This window comes from Eretmochelys imbricata, chromosome 1 (genome assembly GCF_965152235.1).
Source record: "Eretmochelys imbricata isolate rEreImb1 chromosome 1, rEreImb1.hap1, whole genome shotgun sequence".
Lineage (NCBI taxonomy): Eukaryota > Metazoa > Chordata > Testudines > Cheloniidae > Eretmochelys > Eretmochelys imbricata.
The window spans coordinates 98332853-98353605 of NC_135572.1; the positions used below are offsets into that span (position 1 = coordinate 98332853).

At 41.2% G+C, this 20753-nt stretch overlaps 1 protein-coding gene across 1 annotated transcript in view; it reads right to left on the bottom strand.

Moving 5' to 3' along the window:
* UGGT2 (UDP-glucose glycoprotein glucosyltransferase 2) overlaps window positions 1-20753 on the bottom strand; it is a 282769-nt gene that overhangs the window by 190192 nt on the left and 71824 nt on the right. Inside the window, exon 9 of the mRNA XM_077807042.1 lies at window positions 5051-5150. Within this exon, the coding sequence (XP_077663168.1) occupies window positions 5051-5150 (100 nt within the window). The remainder of the gene's footprint in view (window positions 1-5050; window positions 5151-20753) is intronic.

Consider the following 20753-nt stretch of genomic DNA (forward strand, 5'->3'; position numbering starts at 1 on the left):
GGCTTAATTAGCATTCAAACACACTTTGGAATCTCTGTAGTTCAAAGAATTATTAATAGTGGGTATCTTTACGTATTAAACTTTCTCCTATATCTACAGCTACCATAGTTTGGCTCCTTTCACCATTTAAGAAAATTGTGGAAGGCTTTACCAACTTTATTTCATGGATGTGAAAATATGCCTCCGAAAATATAATCCATCTTCAACAAAGACCACTGGAAAAAGTGAAGGAAGTATACCATGCAGCCTCAAGAGGCTGTCTGAGGCTTTTTAGTTAATTTTTTGCAAGGACAAGCAAAGCTTTCTTTTTAAGATTTAGCTGCCAGAAAGACTTGTGAACCCATTCTAGCACTTCAGGGGAAGGAGGGGTTCATTAGTGAAAACATTAATATAGCGTAAGTCAGAGAAAACTATTACTTCTGAGTTTGCTTGGGGACAACCTCAGTTCCCACAAGGAAGCTTTACTTCCCTTTGAACATGCTAAGACGTCTTGTTTGCCTGATACCTCCCCAGAAAGCATGTCAGTTAGTGTCTTGCTCCTTTACGGTAAAATATTCTTCTCATAGTGAGAACAGAACAACTTAAAGACTCAGTAGCTGCAAGAGGTACAGATGAGTTTTTTGTTTTCTTTGATTTAGCTTTCTCTTATTCCATGCTTTCAGATAATAAATTTCTAAGGAAAGAAAATGGTGGTAAGACAATACTAAGGCAGTCACTGTCCTATATGATGCTGGAATAAAATTGGAAGAACAGAAGTAAGAGCTATAGAGGACAGAAAATTCCTAGATGATAATTAGTTATCATTCTGCCTGTCAAATGGAGTGAGGAGGAGGAATCAGGGTCTATGATCTCACAGAGAGAGCTAGAAAAATACAGAATAGACTCTGTGTTATAAAGATGTTGATGTCAGTAATTGTTTGGGAAGACCTGAATACTCACTCATGCCTTCACATCTCATGAATAATATAGTCATCCCAAATTCATCCTTATAAAACTTTTATAACCACACAACCATGTTTATTCTCTATGCACACACAAACACAGTGAATATCCTACTATCTGTGTTAATTGGGGTTTTATTTAGTATAAAATTTTAATGCAGGAGAGCAAGAATGGAAACGATATAGAATAATAATTTCTTTCAAAAATGAAAACAGATTTAAATGAAAAATTTATAATATTATAAAAATATAATATTATAAAATATAATAATAAAGAAAATATAAGCACAAGGATTGATAAGAACATCTCAAACTAGCTCAAAGATGCCAGCAAAACACCCAGTTGAGAAATGAAGCACAAGGATTGGCGGGAAAAAAACCACTATTAAGCTAAAAGCCTGAAAGCAATTGGCTCTGCAGCACAGAGTTTTGGGAGAGCCTGCTACCAGCAATAAGCATCATTTAGTAACATAGCTTATATAACATTTCCCCCATCATAAAGTATTTCTGTAATTGATGGGAATTATTCCTGAGAGTTAATTTAGCCAAAGGAATAATTTAGCCATTAAATAAGTAGGACAAATCACGAAGCTAAAAACCGAAGAGTGAAATGTGTAAACACCAACACAGTAAATACCATTCTGGCCCTGTATGAATACTTTCAAACAGCCTTGAAGTAGCTAGTCATTGTTTAAGAAAAAGTAACAAGGTCCTATTTGAATCTGACTACATTTGGCATAATTTGTACTTTATTATTATTATTGTAGTAGTGGTAGTATAAAATTAGCTCCTACAGGCCTCAGTCAGAATCAGTGCTCCATCATGTGGGGAACTGTCTAGGTACAAAACAGAACACAGTCCCTGTTCTAGACTTTTACAATCGAAATAGAGAAGACACAAAAAAGGAGAGGCAGAACACAATGGAAGGGGGAAAAGAGCAGACGGAGCTGACATGACATTAACAGGAACCTAATATCACATGTGTTATCTTAAATGTTTGTAGGTTTTTGTGGTTTTTTTTGTAATAAGGTAAGACAAGTGAACACGAGATATTAATGAATCACTAACTGGCCCCATGCCTAGTCATTATCATTAGGCACGGTGTCATGTTTTTGGGGGAGGTAGGTTATGAAAAAATTGAAGGGGAGAGGATAGTAGTGGAGAACTGAGGAGAACGTTTCATGCATAAGAGGGAGCATGGAAGATGATGTAAAACTGCTTGCGGAAGAGATGTCAAATGTGGTCAAAATTTCATCATTAACATGCTATTAAAATGAAGTATTGTGTTTTTGTAAATAGAGATGAGCACTTAAAGCTGACAAAATACACAAAATGTTTAGCAATGATGCATACAAATATTGTGAAAGATACTGAACTGAAATGTATAACAGACTATCTCTGGTTATGCTATGTTATACTAATGGTCAGACTTTTCAGTTTTAGTACTTTCCAGTTTCACTATTATAAACAACAAATTTAAAAATAATAAAATGAGCTCCAAACAACATAAAGGAATCTGAAAAATGGATAAGAGAAGACTATACAGTTCAGCGACACACAACTAGATATGTTTATTCAGAAAGCATCATTTTAACCAAACTGTAATTACTTATTTTGATGCATAGAAGTTAAACACGTAAGTGGAGAACATTAGGACACAAAAAGCAGTATGGTGAGTTCAGTGAACATCCCTGAACCCCACCCCTTGAGACTTAAATTCACCTCCATCTGCAGCTAAGTGGTTATTAATAAGACTATGTGATTTGAGAAGATTTTTGCAATACTTAAATGTTGTGGTGTTTGTCTTTCTTTATTAATCTTTTTCTCTTTTATCTGGATAAAATGTAAATATATAGCACTGAGATAAATGATTATTGAAGTATAACTTTTAATATGCTCAACATATTAGCATTTGCATATTATGCATGGATATCACGAAACTCAGGGTATGTACTGGTACTGCATATTGTATTTATGTAATAGCCAGATACTTACAAACTGGTAAATTGTATGTCAACTAACAAAAAATATGCTATAATTTTTTTTATATCTTCCAAATATGTCACTTGTTTCACTGTCTGCATACTGTCAAATGAACTAGCCTCTCAAGTTAGAAGATATCATTTCGTAAATACTAACTCATGCTGACCTTTCTTCTAGGTAACAGAATGAGACATGAAAATGAAGCTCACCCCTAAAAAGCCTGGGAAAAGGACACTGCTAAAGTTGTAAACTGTTTTTAAAAATCAAAGAACCCATTTTTGGATACAAATGTCACTTTTTAATTTTAATTTGACAAAATTATTTTTTTTTGTTTTGATTTAAATCAATTTGTCTACAATATTTACAATCCTAACTTTGCAGAATTGCGCTAGTTCATGACAGCCAGAAAATGACTACTCCACTTTCACTGTCCAAAATGAGTGATGGACAAAAAAAAAAGCATAAATAATAAAAAGTAAATTGTATTATTAAAATTATTTCAGTTTAACTATTAAAATATAATTGCTAATGCAAGTTAGGAAATGTAATTTATTTTGTTCAATAGGCCTGATTCTTCTTTGATTTACTCATTGAATTCCACTGACTTCAGCAGAATTACTCATAATTTAAACCTGTCAGTGAAGAATCAGAATATATTAATTCTTTTTACCTGATGAGTTTTTTTCAGTTTAAGACTGCTATAGGCACACACCCATCAATTTAAAAATAATATTTTATCTGATTTTTAAACTTATAGTGTTAAGAGTAATGTCAAAGATTTGTATAACTAAAAAAAGATTAGAGAGATACAATCTATTTTTATTTCTAGTCTGTTTATGTCTATTTTCATTACAGTCTATTTCCCCTGTCATACACAGCAAAAGGAAAGACAAACACTTTATTTAACAACATAAGAATGGCCATACTGGGTCAGACCGAAGGTCCATCTAGCCCAGTATCCTGTCTTCCGACAGTGGCCAATGCCAGGTGCCCCAGAGGGAATGAACACAACAGGTAATCATCAAGTGATCCATCCCCTGTCACTCATTCCCAGCTTCTGGCAAACAGAGGCTAAGGACAACATTGCTGCCCATCCTGGCTAATAGCTATTGATGGACCCATCATTCAAGAATTTATCTAATTCTTTGTTGAACCCTGTTATAATCTTTAAGGGGGGGGGAGGGAGAAAGGTAAATGTAGTTGTAGAAACACAAAAACTTGCAGGGGTCTGGGACTGGTGTCGTACCTGAAATTAATTTTAATTCTTTAAAACTTGATGATAATGTCCCTTCCACTTAACCATTTTTTAAAAATAAGAATAGAATGAGCCTTACAACTTATGTACTTTTTCCCCTGCTTTCTAATGATGAGTTGTATTTTTCTAAGTGTTTACTTATACCAAACTGGTTGTTTTATATTTCTTTGCAGTTATATTTTAGGCATTTAAAAAAATTATTTACTCTTCTTTGCAATTAGATATGATTGGAGTAGCTTTTATGTTACACTACAGTTTTTCTTTAACAGAAGAACAATGGGGACAATAAAACAAAAGGAGATCCTTAAATTAGGAGCTGTAATATGTTGTGAGACAGTCTCAAGCAGAGAACACTATTTAGCATCTTATTTAACTCAATAATTCAATTTAAAAAACTGTGGGACAAGCTGTGACATACAGTATCTAACACAAAAAAATTTCTCAGTGACAAGGCACGACTGGCTCACAGAAACAGCAACCTTTTACATGAGCAGAGCTATGGCAGTGCAACAAGAAAATTGGTTTCTGTAATAGAGGAAGACTGGGAAATCCACCCATCCCACTGAGATAAACAGGACCACTCCCAAGAGCAAAGTTATTCACATATGTAAGTCTTTGAAGGATCAAGCCCTTAATTTATAAAGGTCTCCATGCATCAGACAGAAGATCACTAAGAGATTGAACCTCAGTCCTTCTCACAGTTACTCTGCTCTCACTGAAGTCACTTGGACTCCTTCCAAGAGTAACTGTTCAAGACCATGATTATCTATTTGCAGGATTTGGCAAAAATCTCTAAAATATTCATTAAATTCAAACACAAACATAAATCAATAATTAATCAATACTCAAAAAGTAAACAATTTTATCATACCTGGCCTTTATTGGGAAGTTCTGAGCAATGTCTTTCATTACCTTTAAGGCACTATAAACAGGGGTGGAGATAATTTGAGAAGCTGCTTGAAAACTTAGATCTGTAAGAAAAAAAATCACTGGAGAACACAACTATAAATCAACATCACTTATATTTTGTAAAACTCTTAACACGCACACGCAGAGAATTGGAATTCTATATTTAAATTAGACAGAAAAAAGCAGCATTAAAAGAACATTATTAAGGTTGTTAGAGGCAAGGTAAGTGAGATATCTTTTATTGGACCAACTTCTGTTGGTGAGAGAGACCAGCTTTCAAGGCAAATAGAGCTTTTCTTCACATCTGGGAAACGTACGGATCGAAAGATTGTCTCTCTCACCAACAGAAGTTTATCCAATAAAAGATATTACCTCACTCACCTTGTCTCTCTAATATGCTGGAACCAACACAGCTACAAATACACTGCATACATTATTAAGGGTGGAAAGTCAAGCACACATAAGTTACGAAATGACAGAATTAGGGTTGCCTTGTGTAATTTCTTAGGTTTAAAAAAAAATAGATGGATAAAACAGAAGTTCCATCATATGGCATCACATCAAAACCTATGTGGCTTATCTGCAAGGTACCTTCAGATCCACCGCACAGTCCTCTGCCACCTGAGCTAATGAAGTAACTGACAGCAATAGTAGTGTGTCATCCTCTTTGTGGACCAGCACTAGAGGATGATGAAACAAACAATTTACCCGACCCAGAACATTTCCAAATGGATTGAATATTTGGGGACTTTAGCTGCTGTGCTCTATCAACTCTCCATTGAGCATGTGCAAATTGTGATTTTTCAAAGGCTTATAACTTTATCACAGGGATGACAGAAGTTACATTACTATCAATTCCCCTGACAAATTTCAAGTCCCTGCTCCAAAGCATGAGAATGCTACAGAAAGGGCATCAGAAATTGTTTAAATGGGTAAAATAAATTATTTTTTTGTTTGTTTACAATTTCAGGTTAGGCTGAAATTGTTTAAAAAAAGAGCCTGAGGCAGATATCTGGCATGGAAAATTTCAGACCAAATGGTTAAAGTTTGGCAAAGTTATAAACAACTGAAAATAAGGCCTTAGAATGGGAAATGTGGGGAAACCTTAATAGGTGGCGTTACGAGCTTCGCCTATAATAATATTTATTATTTCATCATGTGTTTTAAATTCTTAATTTCATATTTTCCGCTGGCAGTAGGTATGCCTGACCTATCTAGAATTATTTTAAAAAATGAAAATGGAAAAACACCACTCATTACCTGTGCAAAATAAATAGCATACTAGGTTTCAGAATCCAATGAATATCTGTCATGTCTTATTGACCAATTCTTCACCCATAAAACATACAATTAATATTTTACTGTTGCGGTAGATGTGCAAATATCAGTTACACAAAACAGACAGACAAACAGAAAAAGAAATGAAGTCATATCATCATTACCCATATGAATGAAACACATGAAGCAGAGAAAACCCTTCATAATAACAAAGTTTAGCAGCATAAAGAAAACGTGCAAAATGATATGTTAAAAAAACCACAAAGAATAACTAAAAAAAGTTAAAGAGTACTTGTGGCACCTTAGAGAATGCTCAAATAAATTTGTTAGTCTCTAAGGTGCCAGAAGTACTCCTTTTCTTTTTGCGAATACAGACTAAAACGGCTGCTACTCTGAAACCTAATAAAAAGTTAAATCAGAAGTACTATTATTATTATTATTATTGTTATTATTATTTAGATGGTGGCAATATCCACCAGGTGCTAGGCACACAACGAAGAAGTTACTCACCTTGGGCAGAAATGATGATTCTTCCAGAAGTGTGTCCCTATGGGTGTTCAATTGTAGGTGTGCTTGCATTGCTTCGCTGCTCATCAGAAAACTTCGGTAGTGTCCGTAAGCTCGCACATGCACTGTTTCTCCCCGTACCCCTCCATGTGACTAGTCAGTACGTGCAGGCTAACCCTCCTCAGTTCCTTCTCTACTGCAGAGTCATTGACAAGAACTCTGAAGCAGAAGGGAGGAGGGTGGGTTGTGGAGCACCCAGAGGAGGACACATCTCAAAGAACCATCATTACTGCACAGGATGAGTAACTACTTCTTCGAGTAGTGTCCCTATGGGTGCTCCACTGTAGATGACTTCCACACCGTATCCCTACCAGAGGGCTGCGGCTTCTGAGTCAGGTCAGTTACAGATGACTATACTGTGGAGCAAAAGAAGCAGCATCGGAGGCGGAGTTTCCAGTGATCGCATAATGTTCCGTGAAGGTGCGGACTGATGCTTATGTAGCTGCTCTACATATTTCTGAGATAGAGACTTTCTTGAAGAAAGCAACGAATGAGATCAACTTCATAGCGCATGCGCAAATATTATTTGGCAGAGTCATGTTGTGGACCTTATAATATTGTCTAATGCAGTTCGAGACCCATTTGGAGAGTCTCTGGGATGATATTGACAAGTCCTTAGATCTTGCCACAATTGAGAGGAAAAGTTTAGGAGATTTCTTGAAAGACTTCATCCTACCCAGGTAAAGGTCTAGGATTCTCCTGACATCTAGAGTGTGCAATATAGCCTCCATGTTGTTGCGGGAGCCTTGACGTAGAAAATTGGAAGGTGAATCGATTGGTTCATGTGAAATGGGGAGGTTACCATAGGGAAGAATTTTGGCCTGAGCATAAGCTTGTCCTGAAAAAATACTTGGGAGGGAGGGCGGGGGGAGAAATGTGCTATCAGATCTGTTATTTCTCTTATTTTCCTAGTTGAAGTGATTGCTGTCAGGAAGGCCATTTTCACTGAAAGGTAAGTAAGTGAACAGGTCGCCACAGGTTTGAAGGGAAGTCTAGTCAAGCCTTTCAATACCAGTTTTAGGTCCCACAAGGGGTTAAGATGTCACGGTTATGGGAAAAGGTTTACTCTACCCCAGTAGTTCCCAAACTTGGTTCATGGCTTGTTCAGGGTAAGCCCCTGGCGGGCAGCTCCCATTGGCTGAGAAAGGCGAACCACAGCCACTGGGAGCTGCGAGCAGCTGTATCTGTGGATGCTTAAGTAAACAAAGCGTATCACGGCCTGCCAGGGACTTACCCTGAACAAGCCGTGAACCAAGTTTGGGAACCCCTGCTGTACCCTTAAGGAATCGTTTAGTGGTCGGGTGTGATAGCACTGAGTATCCTTCTACTTGACAGTGAAAGGCTGCTATAGATGCTAGGTGGACCCTAAAGGAACCGAGAGGTAGTCCCAAAGATTTTAGAGTTAGTACATAGTCTAGGATCTTTGGAAGAGTCATGGATATCAGAGAGATTTGTTGGGAAGTACACCAAGGACCAGGAAGAAACCAGGACCATTTTTCTAGGTAAGTCTGACATGCCAAGGACTTTCTACTGTGTAGTTATACCTCTTGTACCTCCTTCGAGCAGGAGTTCGCTATGCACTGGAACCATGAAGGAGCCAAGCCTTGAGGCAAACAATCCCCACATTGGGATAGAGGATGCATTCTTCGTTCTGCGAGATGAGGTAAGGAATGGATTGGAGAGAGATCAGCAGGCACCTTGCAAGTTGTGACAGGTAAGGGTTCCAAGTCAGTCTTGGCCAAGAAGGAGCAATCAGTATGATGTGTCCTCTTTCTCTTTTTATTTTTAATAGGACTTTCAACAGTAAGGAAAATGGCAGAAAAGCACAGAGAAGGTCCCTGCCCAAGGGGAGAAAAAATGATTACTAACCTTTCTGTTACTATAGTTCTTCGAGATGTATTGCCCATATCCATTCCAATGTAGGTGTGTGCATACCTTAAGGACAGCTGCTGGAATTTTTTCCTTTAGTGTTATCCATTGGGGAGGCTCCAGAGCCCTCCGCTGTTGGGCACTCATAGAACTGATATAAAAGGGCCCTACTGACCCCACTCCCCTTCGGTTTTTTCTTGTAGATCGGGGACGGAGGGTGGGTTTTGGAATGGACATGTGCAACACATCTCAAAGAACAACAGTTACTGAAAGGTTAGTAAACATTTTTTCTTCTTCAAGTGCTTGCTCATGTCCATTCCAATGTAGGTGACTCACAAGCAGTTGCACTGGAGGTGGGTTCAGAGATCAAGGACAGGCTGATTGTAAAACCACATGGCTGAAGCCGGCATTGTCTCTAACCTGTTGTGTAATGGCACAGTGCATTGTGAAGGTGTGAACTGACAATCATGCTGCTGCCCTGCAGATATCCTCAGTCAGAACTTGCACTAATAAAGCAGCGGAGAATGCTTGAGACCTTGTAGAGTGAGCCGTTAAGTTAGCTGGTGGTGAGATGTTTGCGAGGTCATAACGCCCTGATGCACAAAGTAATTCAGGATGAGATTCTCGGTGCAGAAATGCAGAGACCTTTCAATCTTTCAGCTATCGCTATGAACAGCTGAGTGAATCTGCAGAACGGTTTGATCCTTTGTATGTAGAAAACCAGGGCCTGCCAAATATCCAACAAACAGAGGTGCTTTTCCTCCCTATTCATATGCAGTTTAGTGTAGAACACTGGCAGAAAGATCACTTGACTGCAATAGAATCAAGAGACAACTTTGGGAAGGAATGATGGGTGTAGACACAACTGGACTTTGTCCTTAAAAAAAGACTGTATATGGTGGTTCTGCAGTGAGGACTCGGACCTCAAGTAATGGCCACCAGGAAGGCCATTTCCAGGAAATGTGTAATAGTGAGCATTATGCTAGTGGTTCAAAGTGGGGGTCCTGTAGGTTTTGAAAGAACAAGGTATAGATCCCCCGGCAGTGTGGGGGATCCCTGACCTGGGGGTATTCTAGGCCTTTGAAAAACCAGATGACCATGTCATGTGAAAAGACAGAACAGTTGTTGATCTTGGGATGGAAGGCCGAGATGGCCGCTAGATGGACTATGACTTAAGAGACGGCTAGACCTTGTTGTCTGTGCAGTAGCAGGTATTCTAGAATGAATTGCAGTGATGATTGCAAAGGCAGAATTTGTTGCTGGGAACACTAAATGGAGAACTGCTTCCATTTTGCAAGGCAGGTAGTTCTGCTGGATGGCTTTCTACTTCGCAGTAGGACCAAACGGACTTGCGCCGAGCAAATTCGCTCCTCCAGATTCAGCGATGGAGCTTCAAGCCATCAACTGAAGAGATGTGAGATGCAGCAGCCGACTGTGATCCCGGGATATCAAGTTCAGGTGTAGCAGAATCTGCAGTGGTGTCTCCACAGACATGCCTAAGAGGGTGGAGAACAAATGTTGCCTGAGCCACGTCAGGACTATGAGGATCACATGCACTTGGTCCCGCTTGATCTTCATCAGAATCTTGTGAATCAGCAGGACAGAGGAAATGATGTCTTTTTCATGTTAACAGAAACGTGTCTGTGAGGGACCCCAGGCTGTAATCTCTCAGGGAGCAGAACTAATGGCATTTCCTGTTGGTTTGGATGGCAAACAGGTCTACAAGGGGAGTTCCCCACCATTCGAAGATGACCCTCACAATGTTTGGGCGGAGAGACCACTTGTGGTGAGAGAAGAAAGACCTACTGAGGCTAGTTGGTTCTGAATCCTGGGAAGATAAGATGCCTCTAGATTGATGGAATGATCGATGCAGAGCTCCCACCGTCGGACTGCTTCCTGACATAGGGGGGAAGAACATGCACCACCCTGTCTGTTTATGTAGAACATAGCCATCATATTGTCCATGAGAACCAAAATGGACTTCTCTGTCAGGTGAGGCAGAAAAGACTGGAAGGCTAGATGTACTGCCCTGAGCTCCCTGACACTGATGTACACAGAGAGCTAGTCTTGGGTCCAAAGCCCCTGAGATCTGAGGGAACCTAGATGGGCTCCCCAACTGAGGGCCGAAGCACCACATACCAGAGACAAGGATGGCTGGCGTTTTGAAATGGGTACCCCCGTGCATAAGATGTGCCTGTCCAGCCACCATGTCAGTGAGTTGAAGACCTGGACAGGAACTGTGAGCACTGAGATCAGGTGATGGCGAGAGGGAGAGTAAACCGTAGCTAGCTAGGCTTGAAGAGGTCTGAGTGGTAGCCTCACATATTGCATTATGTATGTGCACAATGCCATGTGGCCCAGGAGGCTCAGGCACTTCCATACAGTTGTGATTGGAGCTTATCAGGGACTTAATTGAGAGGAAACAGTTGTTCGGAAATAGAGCTCTCACTTGCATGGAATTGAGTACTGCACTGATTAACTCTATCCTTTGGACCAGGATCAGGGTGGACTTCTGGAAGTTCAACAGAAAGCCCAATGCACTGAAGGTTGACTGAATGAGATGAATGTTGGCTTCCACTTGAGCTCTGGACTGGCCCTTAAGTAGTTAGTTGTTGAGGTAAGGAAATATATGGACTCCCTTCTTCCTGAGAAAAGCCACTATTACTGCAATGCATTTGGTGAAAACTCGCAGGGCGGCTGACATGCCAAATGGAAGCACCACGAACTGGTAGTGACCTTGATTCACTACATACTTTAAGAAAAGTCTATGGCCAGGGAAGATTGAGATGCATAAATAAGTGTCCTTTAGCTCAAGGGCAGCATACCACGTCCCCAAGATACAGCAAGGAAATTATGTAAGCCAAGGAGGCCATGCAGAACTTTTAAGTTCTTGAGATATCAGTTGAGACAACACAGGTCTAAAATGGGTCCAAGAGCCCATCTGGCGTTTGGAATTAGGAAGTAGCGAGAATAGAACCCCTTTCCTCTCAAGTGAAAAGGAACCTCTTCCACAGCTCCCACCCAAAGGAGGGACTGGACTTCTTGTTCCATCGGATGCTTGTGAGAAGGGACCCTGAAGAGGGGAGAGGGACTGTGATAGAGGCATAGAGGGGATTGCGATGCTGACCTCGAGTGCTTCAAAGATTCCCGTCCAGTATCTATGCAGGTACATTGTCTATTCTGAGGCTGTTCCTGTTCTGGTGTCAGAGATTGCTGCAGTACCAGTGTTGCAGGCACCTGATGATGCATTGCCAGGGTGTCGTTTTCTCTGTCTCCTTTGGCCTTCGGTACTGGGACTGGCTGTTTTCCTGGTGTTTGCAGTGTTTCTTCTTGGACACTGGGGAGGATGATTGGTGCCGAGAATCCCAGGTCATTGGAGGAGCGCTCTGCACTGAAACCGAGGTGTTTCCAAGTCCAAGCACGGCTCCGAGGCTGACCTTCAGGCCGTGTCCATGAGGATGACCTTCAAATGTGCAACTCAGACCTTCTTGGACCAGGGCTTGAAATCCCTGCAAACTAGGTAGTGGTCTTTCCTCTGAGCTTCCCCCAAGCACTTGAGGCAGCTCAAGTACAGGTTGCTCAAAGGCACAGGCTTACTGCATGAGGCGCAGGGCTTAAACCCCAGTGACAGAGGCATGCCCCGGTACTATCCAAGTGAGGAAGTGTCCAAACTATCTAATATCTATAAAGTATTAAAACTAAACTACAAGGTCTAACAACACTAAATTTGGAAGAAAAACCACTAAGAGAAGGATTGCCTAAGCAATGAGGAGTTCCTGCAACTGTCACGGGAGGTAAGAAGGAACTGAAGGGGAACATGGTCGGGAGGGCCCTTTATACCAGTGCTACAAGCACGACACCAGACAGCACTGGAGCTGACCCAACAGATACTGCTAAGGGAAAAAATTCCAGAAGCTCTGCTCAGGGTGTATAAACAACTACATTGCAATGGACATGTGCAACCACTCAAAGAAGAAGGAGAGTTTTGCCCAGGGAATGTTGTCCCATCCCTGCTCTGGAGCAATGGTGTGGACATTTCTTGTTCAGGTAAGTGGCAAAGAAGTCCATGGTTGGTGTCGCTCACCACCTGAATATGTCCTAAAGTACCACTGGGTTTATCTCCCACTCATGGTCATGTTGGAATTTGTGACTGAGACTGTCCACTATCAAGTTTTGAGTGCCCAGAAGGTAAGCCGCTGATAGTGTGACATCATAGGTGATAAACCAGTTCCACCGTCCCATTGTCTCTTCACAGAGGTAGGGTGATCTGGCTCCCACTTGTCGATTTATATAGTATATACATGCTACGTGGTCTGTTAAGACTCATAAGAACATAAGAATGGCCATACTGGGTCAGACCAAAGGTCCATCCAGCCCAGTATCCTGTCTAACGATAGTGGCCAATGCCAGGTGCCCCAGAGGGAACAAACCTAACAGGTAATGATCTAGTGATCTCTCTCCTGTCATCCATCTCCACCCTCTGACAAACAGAGGCAAGGGACACCATTCCTTACCCATCCTGTCTAATAGCCATTAATGGACTTAATCCTCCATGAATTTATCTAGTTCTCTTTTAAACCCTGTTATACTCCTAGCCTTCACAACTTCCTCAGGCAAGGAGTTCCACAGGTTGACTGTGCACTAAGTGAAGAAGAACTTCCTTTTATTTGTTTTAAACCTGCTACCCATTAATTTCATTTGGTGGCCCCTAGTTCTTATATTATGGGAACAAGTACATAACTTTTCCTTATTCACTTTCTCCATACCACTCATGATTTTATAGACCTCCATCATATCCTCCCTTAGTCTCCTCTTTTCCAAGCTGAAAAGTCCTAGCCTCTTTAATCTCTCCTCATATGGGACCCGTTCCAAACCCCTAATCATTTTAGTTTCCCTTTACTGAACCTTTTGTAATGCCAAGTGTATCATTTTTGAGATGAGGGGACCACATCTGTACACAGTATTCAAGATGTGGGAGTACCATGGATTTATATAAGGGCAATAAGATATTCTCCATCTTATTCTCTATCCCTTTTTAAATGGTTCCTAATATCCCGTTTGCTTTTTTGACTGCCGCTGCACACTGCATGGATGTCTTCAGAGAACGATCCAAGATGACTCCAAGATCTTTCTCCTGATTAGTTGTAGCTAAATTAACCCCCATCATATTGTATGTACAGTTGGGGTTATTTTTTCCAATGTGCATTACTTTACGTTTATCCACATTACATTTCATTTGCCATTTTGTTGCCCAATCACTTAGTTTGTGAGATCTTTTTGAAGTTCTTCACAATCTGCTTTGGTCTTAACTATCTTGAGCAGTTTCGTATCATCTGCAAACTTTGCCACCTCACTGTTTACACCTTTCTCCAGATCATTTATTAATAAGTTGAATAGGATTGGTCCTAGGACTGACCCTTGGGGAACACCTCTAGTTACCCCCTCTCCATTCTGAAAATTTACCATTTATTCCTACCCTTTGTTCCCTGTCTTTTAACCAGTTCTCAATCCATGAAAGGATCTTCCCTCTTCTCCCATGACAACTTAATTTACGTAAGAGCCTTTGGTGAGGGACCTTGTCATAGGCTTTCTGGAAATCTAAGCACACTATGTCCACTGGATCCCCCTTGGCCACATGTTTGTTGACCCTCTCAAAGAACTCTAATAGATTAGTAAGACACGATCTCCCTTTACAGAAACCACGTTGACTTTTGCACAACAATTTATGTTCTTCTATGTGTCTAACAATTCTATTCTTTACTATTCTTTCAACTAAATTTGCCCAGTACTGACATTAGACTTACTGGTCTGTAATTGCCAGGATCACCTCTAGAGCCCTTCTTAAATATTGGCGTTACATTAGCTGTCTTCCAGCCATTAGGTACAGTAGCTGATTTAAAGGACAGGTTACAAACCATAGTTAATAGTTCCGCAATTTCACATTTGAGATCTTTCAGAACTCTTGGGTGAATGCCATCTGGTCCCGGTGACTTGTTCCTGTTAAGTTTCTCAATTAATTCCAAAACCTCCTCTAGTGATACTTCAATCTGTGACAATTCCTCAGATTTGTCACCTACAAAAGATGGCTCACATTTGGGAATCTCCCTAACATCCTCAGCTGTGAAGACTGAATCCTCAGCTGTGAAGACTGAAGCAAAGAATTCATTTAGTTTTTCTGTGATGACTTTATCGTCTTTAAGCGCTCCTTTCATATCTCGATCGTCCAGGGGCCCCACTGATTGTTTACCAGGCTTCCTGCTTCTGATGTACTTAAAAAACATTTTGTTATTACCTTTTGAGTTTTTGGCTAGGTGTTCTTCAAAATCCTTTTTGGCTTTTCTTATTACATTTTTACATTTAATTTGGCAGTGTTTATGCTCCTTTCTATTTACCTCACTAGGATTTGACTTCCACTTTTTAAAAGATGCCTTTTTATCTCTCACTGCTTCTTTTACATGGCTGTTAAGCCATGGTGGCTCTTTTTTAGTTCTTTTACTGTGTTTTTTAATTTGGGGTATACACTTAAGTTGAGCCTCTTTTTTAGTTCTTTTACTGTGTTTTTTAATTTGGGGTATATATTTAAGTTGAGCCTCTGTTATGGTGTCTTTAAAAAGTGTCCATGCAGCTTGCAGGGATTTCACTCTAGTCACTGTACCTTTTAATTTCTGTTTCACTAACCTCCTCATTTTTGCATAGTTCCCCTTTCTGAAATTAAATGCCACAGTGTTGGGCTGTTGATGTGTTCTTCCCACCACAGGAATGTTAAATGTTCTTATATTATGGTCACTATTTCCAAGCGGTCCTGTTATAGTTACCTCTTGGACCAGATCCTGCGCTCCACTCAGGACTAGATCGAGAGTCGCCTCTCCCTTGTGGGTTCCTGTACCAGCTGCTCCAAGAAGCAGTCATTTAAAGTATCGAGAAATTTTGTCTCTGCATTTCGTCCTGAGGTGACGTGTACCCAGTCATTGTGGGGATAACTGAAATCCCCCACTATTACTGAGTTTTTTATTTTGATAGCCTCTCTAATCTCCCTTAGCGTTTCATCGTCACTATCGCTGTCTTGGTTGGGTGGTCGATAATAGATCCCTACTGTTATATTCTTATTAGAGCATGAAATTACTATCCATAGAGATTCTATGGAACATGTGGATTCACTCTACATTTTCTTTCACATATAGTGTTACTCCACCCCCCACCGCAACCCCGCACGACCTGTTCTGTCCTTCTGATATATTTTGTACCCCAGAATGATTGTGTCCCATTGATTGTCCTCACTCCACCAGGTTTCTGTGATGCCTATTACATCAATATCCTCCTTTAACATGAGGCACTCTAGTTCATCCATCTTATTATTTAGACTTCTAGCATTTTTTTACAAGCACTTTAAAAACTTGTCACTGCTTATTTGTCTGTCCTCTTCTGATTTGTCAGATTCTTTATGTGAATGTTTCTCATCTGATCTGCCCCATACTTTATCCTCTTCCATCCCTTCCTGCTGACTAAAACCTAGAGAATCTCTATCAATAGACTCTCCTCTAAGAGAAGTCTTTGTCCGAACCACATGCGCCTCTGCAGCAATTGGCTTTCCCCCATCTCTTAACTTTAAAAAGGTTGCAGAGCAGTTTTTAAACTAAGTGCCAGCAGTCTGGATCCACTTTGGTTTAGGTGGAGCCCATCCTTCCTGTATAGACTCCCCCATCCCAAAATTTTCCCCAGTTCCTAATAAATCTAAACCCCTCGTCTCTACATCATTGTCTCATCCACGCATTGAGACTCTGAAGCTTTGCCTGCCTACCTGGCCCTGCACATGGAACTGGAAGCATTTCTGAGAATGCCACCATAGAGGTCCTGGATTGCAGTCTCTTTCCTAGCAGCCTAAATTTGGCCTCCAGGACGTCTCTCCTACCCTTGCCTACGTCACTGGTACCTACATGTACCACGACCACCGGCTCCTCCCCAGCACTACACATAAGTCTATCTAGATGCCTCTAGATGACTCTCAGATGTGATCCCTTGATCAGAGGGAGAAAAGACGGTGGCACAAGGGCCTAGCAGACACTGCTACCAAAGTTCTCTGATCAGGAACGCAGGGATGCAGCCACCCAAAGGGATGCTACTCAAGAAGAAAGACATTTCTTAGCACAAAAATCATATAATATCAGACAACAAAGACAAATGAATGTGGGAGAAAGGGATATGATATACAAGAATAATAATAAGGGATGTTAGGCATATGGCTTATTAGTTAACTTTTGGTTTGTTTGTTTTTTTTAAATTAAGGCAAACATGTTTAATTCATCTCTACCCAGCTTCCTCCCACAATTAAACCTCACGTTCCCTCCACAGCAATTCCCAGATTCAGTTCTACTGGCAAAAAACCCTATCCCTCACATAAGATATGTAGTTCACTCACAAGATAAATAAAGAAATAGATAAGTGGATGAATTAACCAACTGGTTTCTTGCAGTTATGGATGAAGTGTGGCTTCAGGAGTGATTTAAATTAAAAGAGGAGAGATAGGCAAGAAGAGTTGTGGACCAATTAAGAAATATTACTGAACACTTTATAGAAGAAAAATAGCTCTGGACAATGAGATTTTGAGAAAAAACATTACTAACATTCTCATAACTCCTGTTTTTTGAGACATGTTGCAAGTGTCCATATTCCACTGTAGGTATTTGTGTGCACAGGTGTTGAAGAGTTTTTACCCTTAGTGGTACCTGTTGGGGCAGCCTGAGCGTTCTCTGCTGTCTCATGCACATTGCACATGCATAAAGGACAGACAGCTATGAAACCATTCAGTTCCCTCCTACCCCAACGGCTCCAACAGAGAAGAGAATAAGGCTGGGTCATGGGATGGACATGTGCAACACATTAAGAACAACACTTATGGAAAGGTTAACAACTGTTTTTCCTTCTTCTTCAAGTGATTGCAAGTGTTCATTCCACTTGTAGGTGACTCACAAGGTGGCTTTGGAGTCTATTTGAACAGGAACTTGTGATCCACGCGTCCTAATTTAGCATCTCTACTCTGTTGAGAGACTGTGTAGTGAGAGTCAAATGTGTGACATGATGATATAGGTTGCCACTTTGCAAATGTCTAATACGGGTATCTGAGTCAGAAATACAGCAGAGGCTGCTTGGGATCTAGATGAATGACCCAGTATTCTATCTGCTGGCTCCATGGTAGCCACCTGGTAAACACAGGCAAACACAACCAGATATCCATGAAGAAATCCTTCGCGTGGAAACCAGACTACCCTTCATTCTGTCTAAAAATGCAATAAACAAGGGAGACAAAGACTTAAAAAGATTAGTCCATTCCAGATAAAATGGTAACACTTTTCTAATGTCTACAGTGTGCAGTGTCTCCTCTCCCTTATTACTGTCAGGCTTTGGGAAGAAGGTTGATAAGAAAACTGCTTAGAGACATGAAAAGTAAAGACCACTTTCATAAGAAAACTTGGATGGGGATGAAGGTAGATTTTATCTGCTTTTAAAAAAACATATATGGAAAACATATATGACATTAAATGCCCTCAATTCCCCGACTGGTCTGGCCAATACAATTACTTCTAAAAATATTACCTTCACTGAAAGGTGCAACGGAGGCCAGGTCACTTGAAGCTCAAAGTGGAGACCCATCAGCTTTGTTAAGACTAGATTCAGACTCCATGGAGGAACAGGGCTCTGTACATGAGGAAACAGTCTACCCAAACTCTTTAAAAACCTTACAGCCATCAGGTTGGGATAAGAAAAAGATCATTTACCCACAGATGAACGAAATACCAATATAGCTGCTAAGTGATCGAGCTAATCGCCAATCCTTGATGTTGTCAGATAAAAAACACAGGTCAGCACATGATGAATAGAAGCAAGAATAGGGGAGACCCCTTTTAGCCTCAATCAGATGGAAAACCTCTTCCACTCAGCAAAGTAAACTGTCCTAGTTGATGGTTTTCTACTATTCAGCAGTATCTCATGCACCTCTCTGAATCAGCACTCCTCTGTCGATGTTAAACATGAAATCTCTAGGCTATCAGGTGAAGAGACTGAAGGTTGGGCTCGAGGAGGTGGCAGCAATGCTGTGAAACTAGGTCTGTGTGAAGTGGGAGTGATGTGTATAAGATGGGCCTTGTCCAATTTGACTTTGCACAGTTCTGGGCAGAAGAGGGTCAGGGGGATGCATACAGAGACCCTCTGAAAATGGCAGTAGAAAAGCATCCATCAATGAACCTGGGCTGTGTCCAGCTCTGAAGCAGAACAAGTGACATTTTGTGTTGTCCTTTGTTACAAATAGATCCATTTGGCAAGTTACCCAGAGCTGGAAAATGGACCTTGTTATAACTGGGTGAATGGACCACTCATCGTGATCAATAAACAATCTCCTCAGGTGATCTGCCAGCGTACTCTGAGCCCCTGGGAGATTTCATAGATTCATAGATATTGAAGTCAGAAGGGACCATTATGATCATCTAGTCTGACCGCCTGCACAATGCAGGCCACAGAATCTCACCCACCCACTCCTGCAATAAATCTCTCATCTATGTCTGAGATATTGAAGCCCTCAAATCATGGTTTAAAGACTTCAAGGTGCAGAGAATCCTCCTGCAAGTGACCGGGGCCCCATGCTACAGAGGAAGGCGAAAAACCCCCAGGCCTCTTCCAATCTGTCCTGGAGGAAAATTCCTTCCCGACCCCAAATACGGCGATCAGCTGAACCCTGAGCATGTGGGCAAGATTCACCAGCCAGATACCCAGGAAAGAATTCTCTGTAGTAACTCAGATCCCACCCCATCTAACATCCCATCACAGGCCATTGGGACTATTTACCATGAATAGTTAAAGATCAATTAATTGCCAAAATCATGTTATCCCACGACCAGAAGTGACTATTCCCCTCTATTCGGCACTGGTGAGGCCACATCTGTAGTATTGCATCCAGTTTTGAGGCCCCCACTATAGAAAGGATGTGGACAAATTGGAGAGAGTCCAGTAGAGGGCAACAAAAATGAGTAGGGGGCTGGGGCACATGGCTTATGAGGAGACGCTAGGGGAACTGGGCTTATTTAGTCTGCAGAAGAGAAAAATATGGGGGAATTTGATAGCAGCCTTCAACTACCTGAAGGGGGGGTTCCAAAGAGAATGGAGCTCAGCTGTTCTCCGTGGTGGGAGATGACAGAACAAGAAGTAATGGTCTCAAGTTGCAGTGTGGGAGGTCTAGGTTGGACATTAGGTAAAACTATTTCACGAGGAGGGTGGTGAAGCACTGGAATGGGTTACCTAGGGAAGTGGTGGAATCTCCATCCTTAGAGGTTTTTAAGGCCTGGCTTCACAAAGCCCTGGTTGGGATGATTTAGTTCAGGTTGGTCCTGCTCTGAGCAGGGGGTTGGACTAGATGACCTTCTGAAGTCTCATCCAACCCTAATCTTCTATGATTCTAGGATGTATCCCTCCTGATGAGACTGTTTAAATTGGGATATGTAGGATCCCACTTCAGAGTTTGATGAAGAAAAGGGTACTTCCTTGGACCATGGCAGTACCATATCCATCAGTACCAGTGAAGAAGGCTCAGACCTTGAAAAAAGAGGAACTAGGGATATAATCTGTGACTTTCCCCTAGACAGTGCTGCCTAATTGGAATCCTGATGGTTGAATTCGAGGGAGCTGTCTGGTGAGGAGGTGAAGATGCTGAAGGAGGTACCTTGGGTGCTGGTGCCATCTGAGTCTCTTGAACTGCTGGTGATGGTAGCACGAAGAGGTTTAACAACTCTCTCAAAGCCTCAAACACCTCAGAGGTAGACAGTAATAGGAAGACCCATGGTGTGAGGAGATGCCAATGGAGGTGTTTTGAAAGGCCTGCACTGGGCTCTGGCGTCAATGAACTTCCTGTTTAGAGGTGTGGCCTGGGTAGTGCTTGCTCTTTGAACACACTCCCAAGTCTTTAA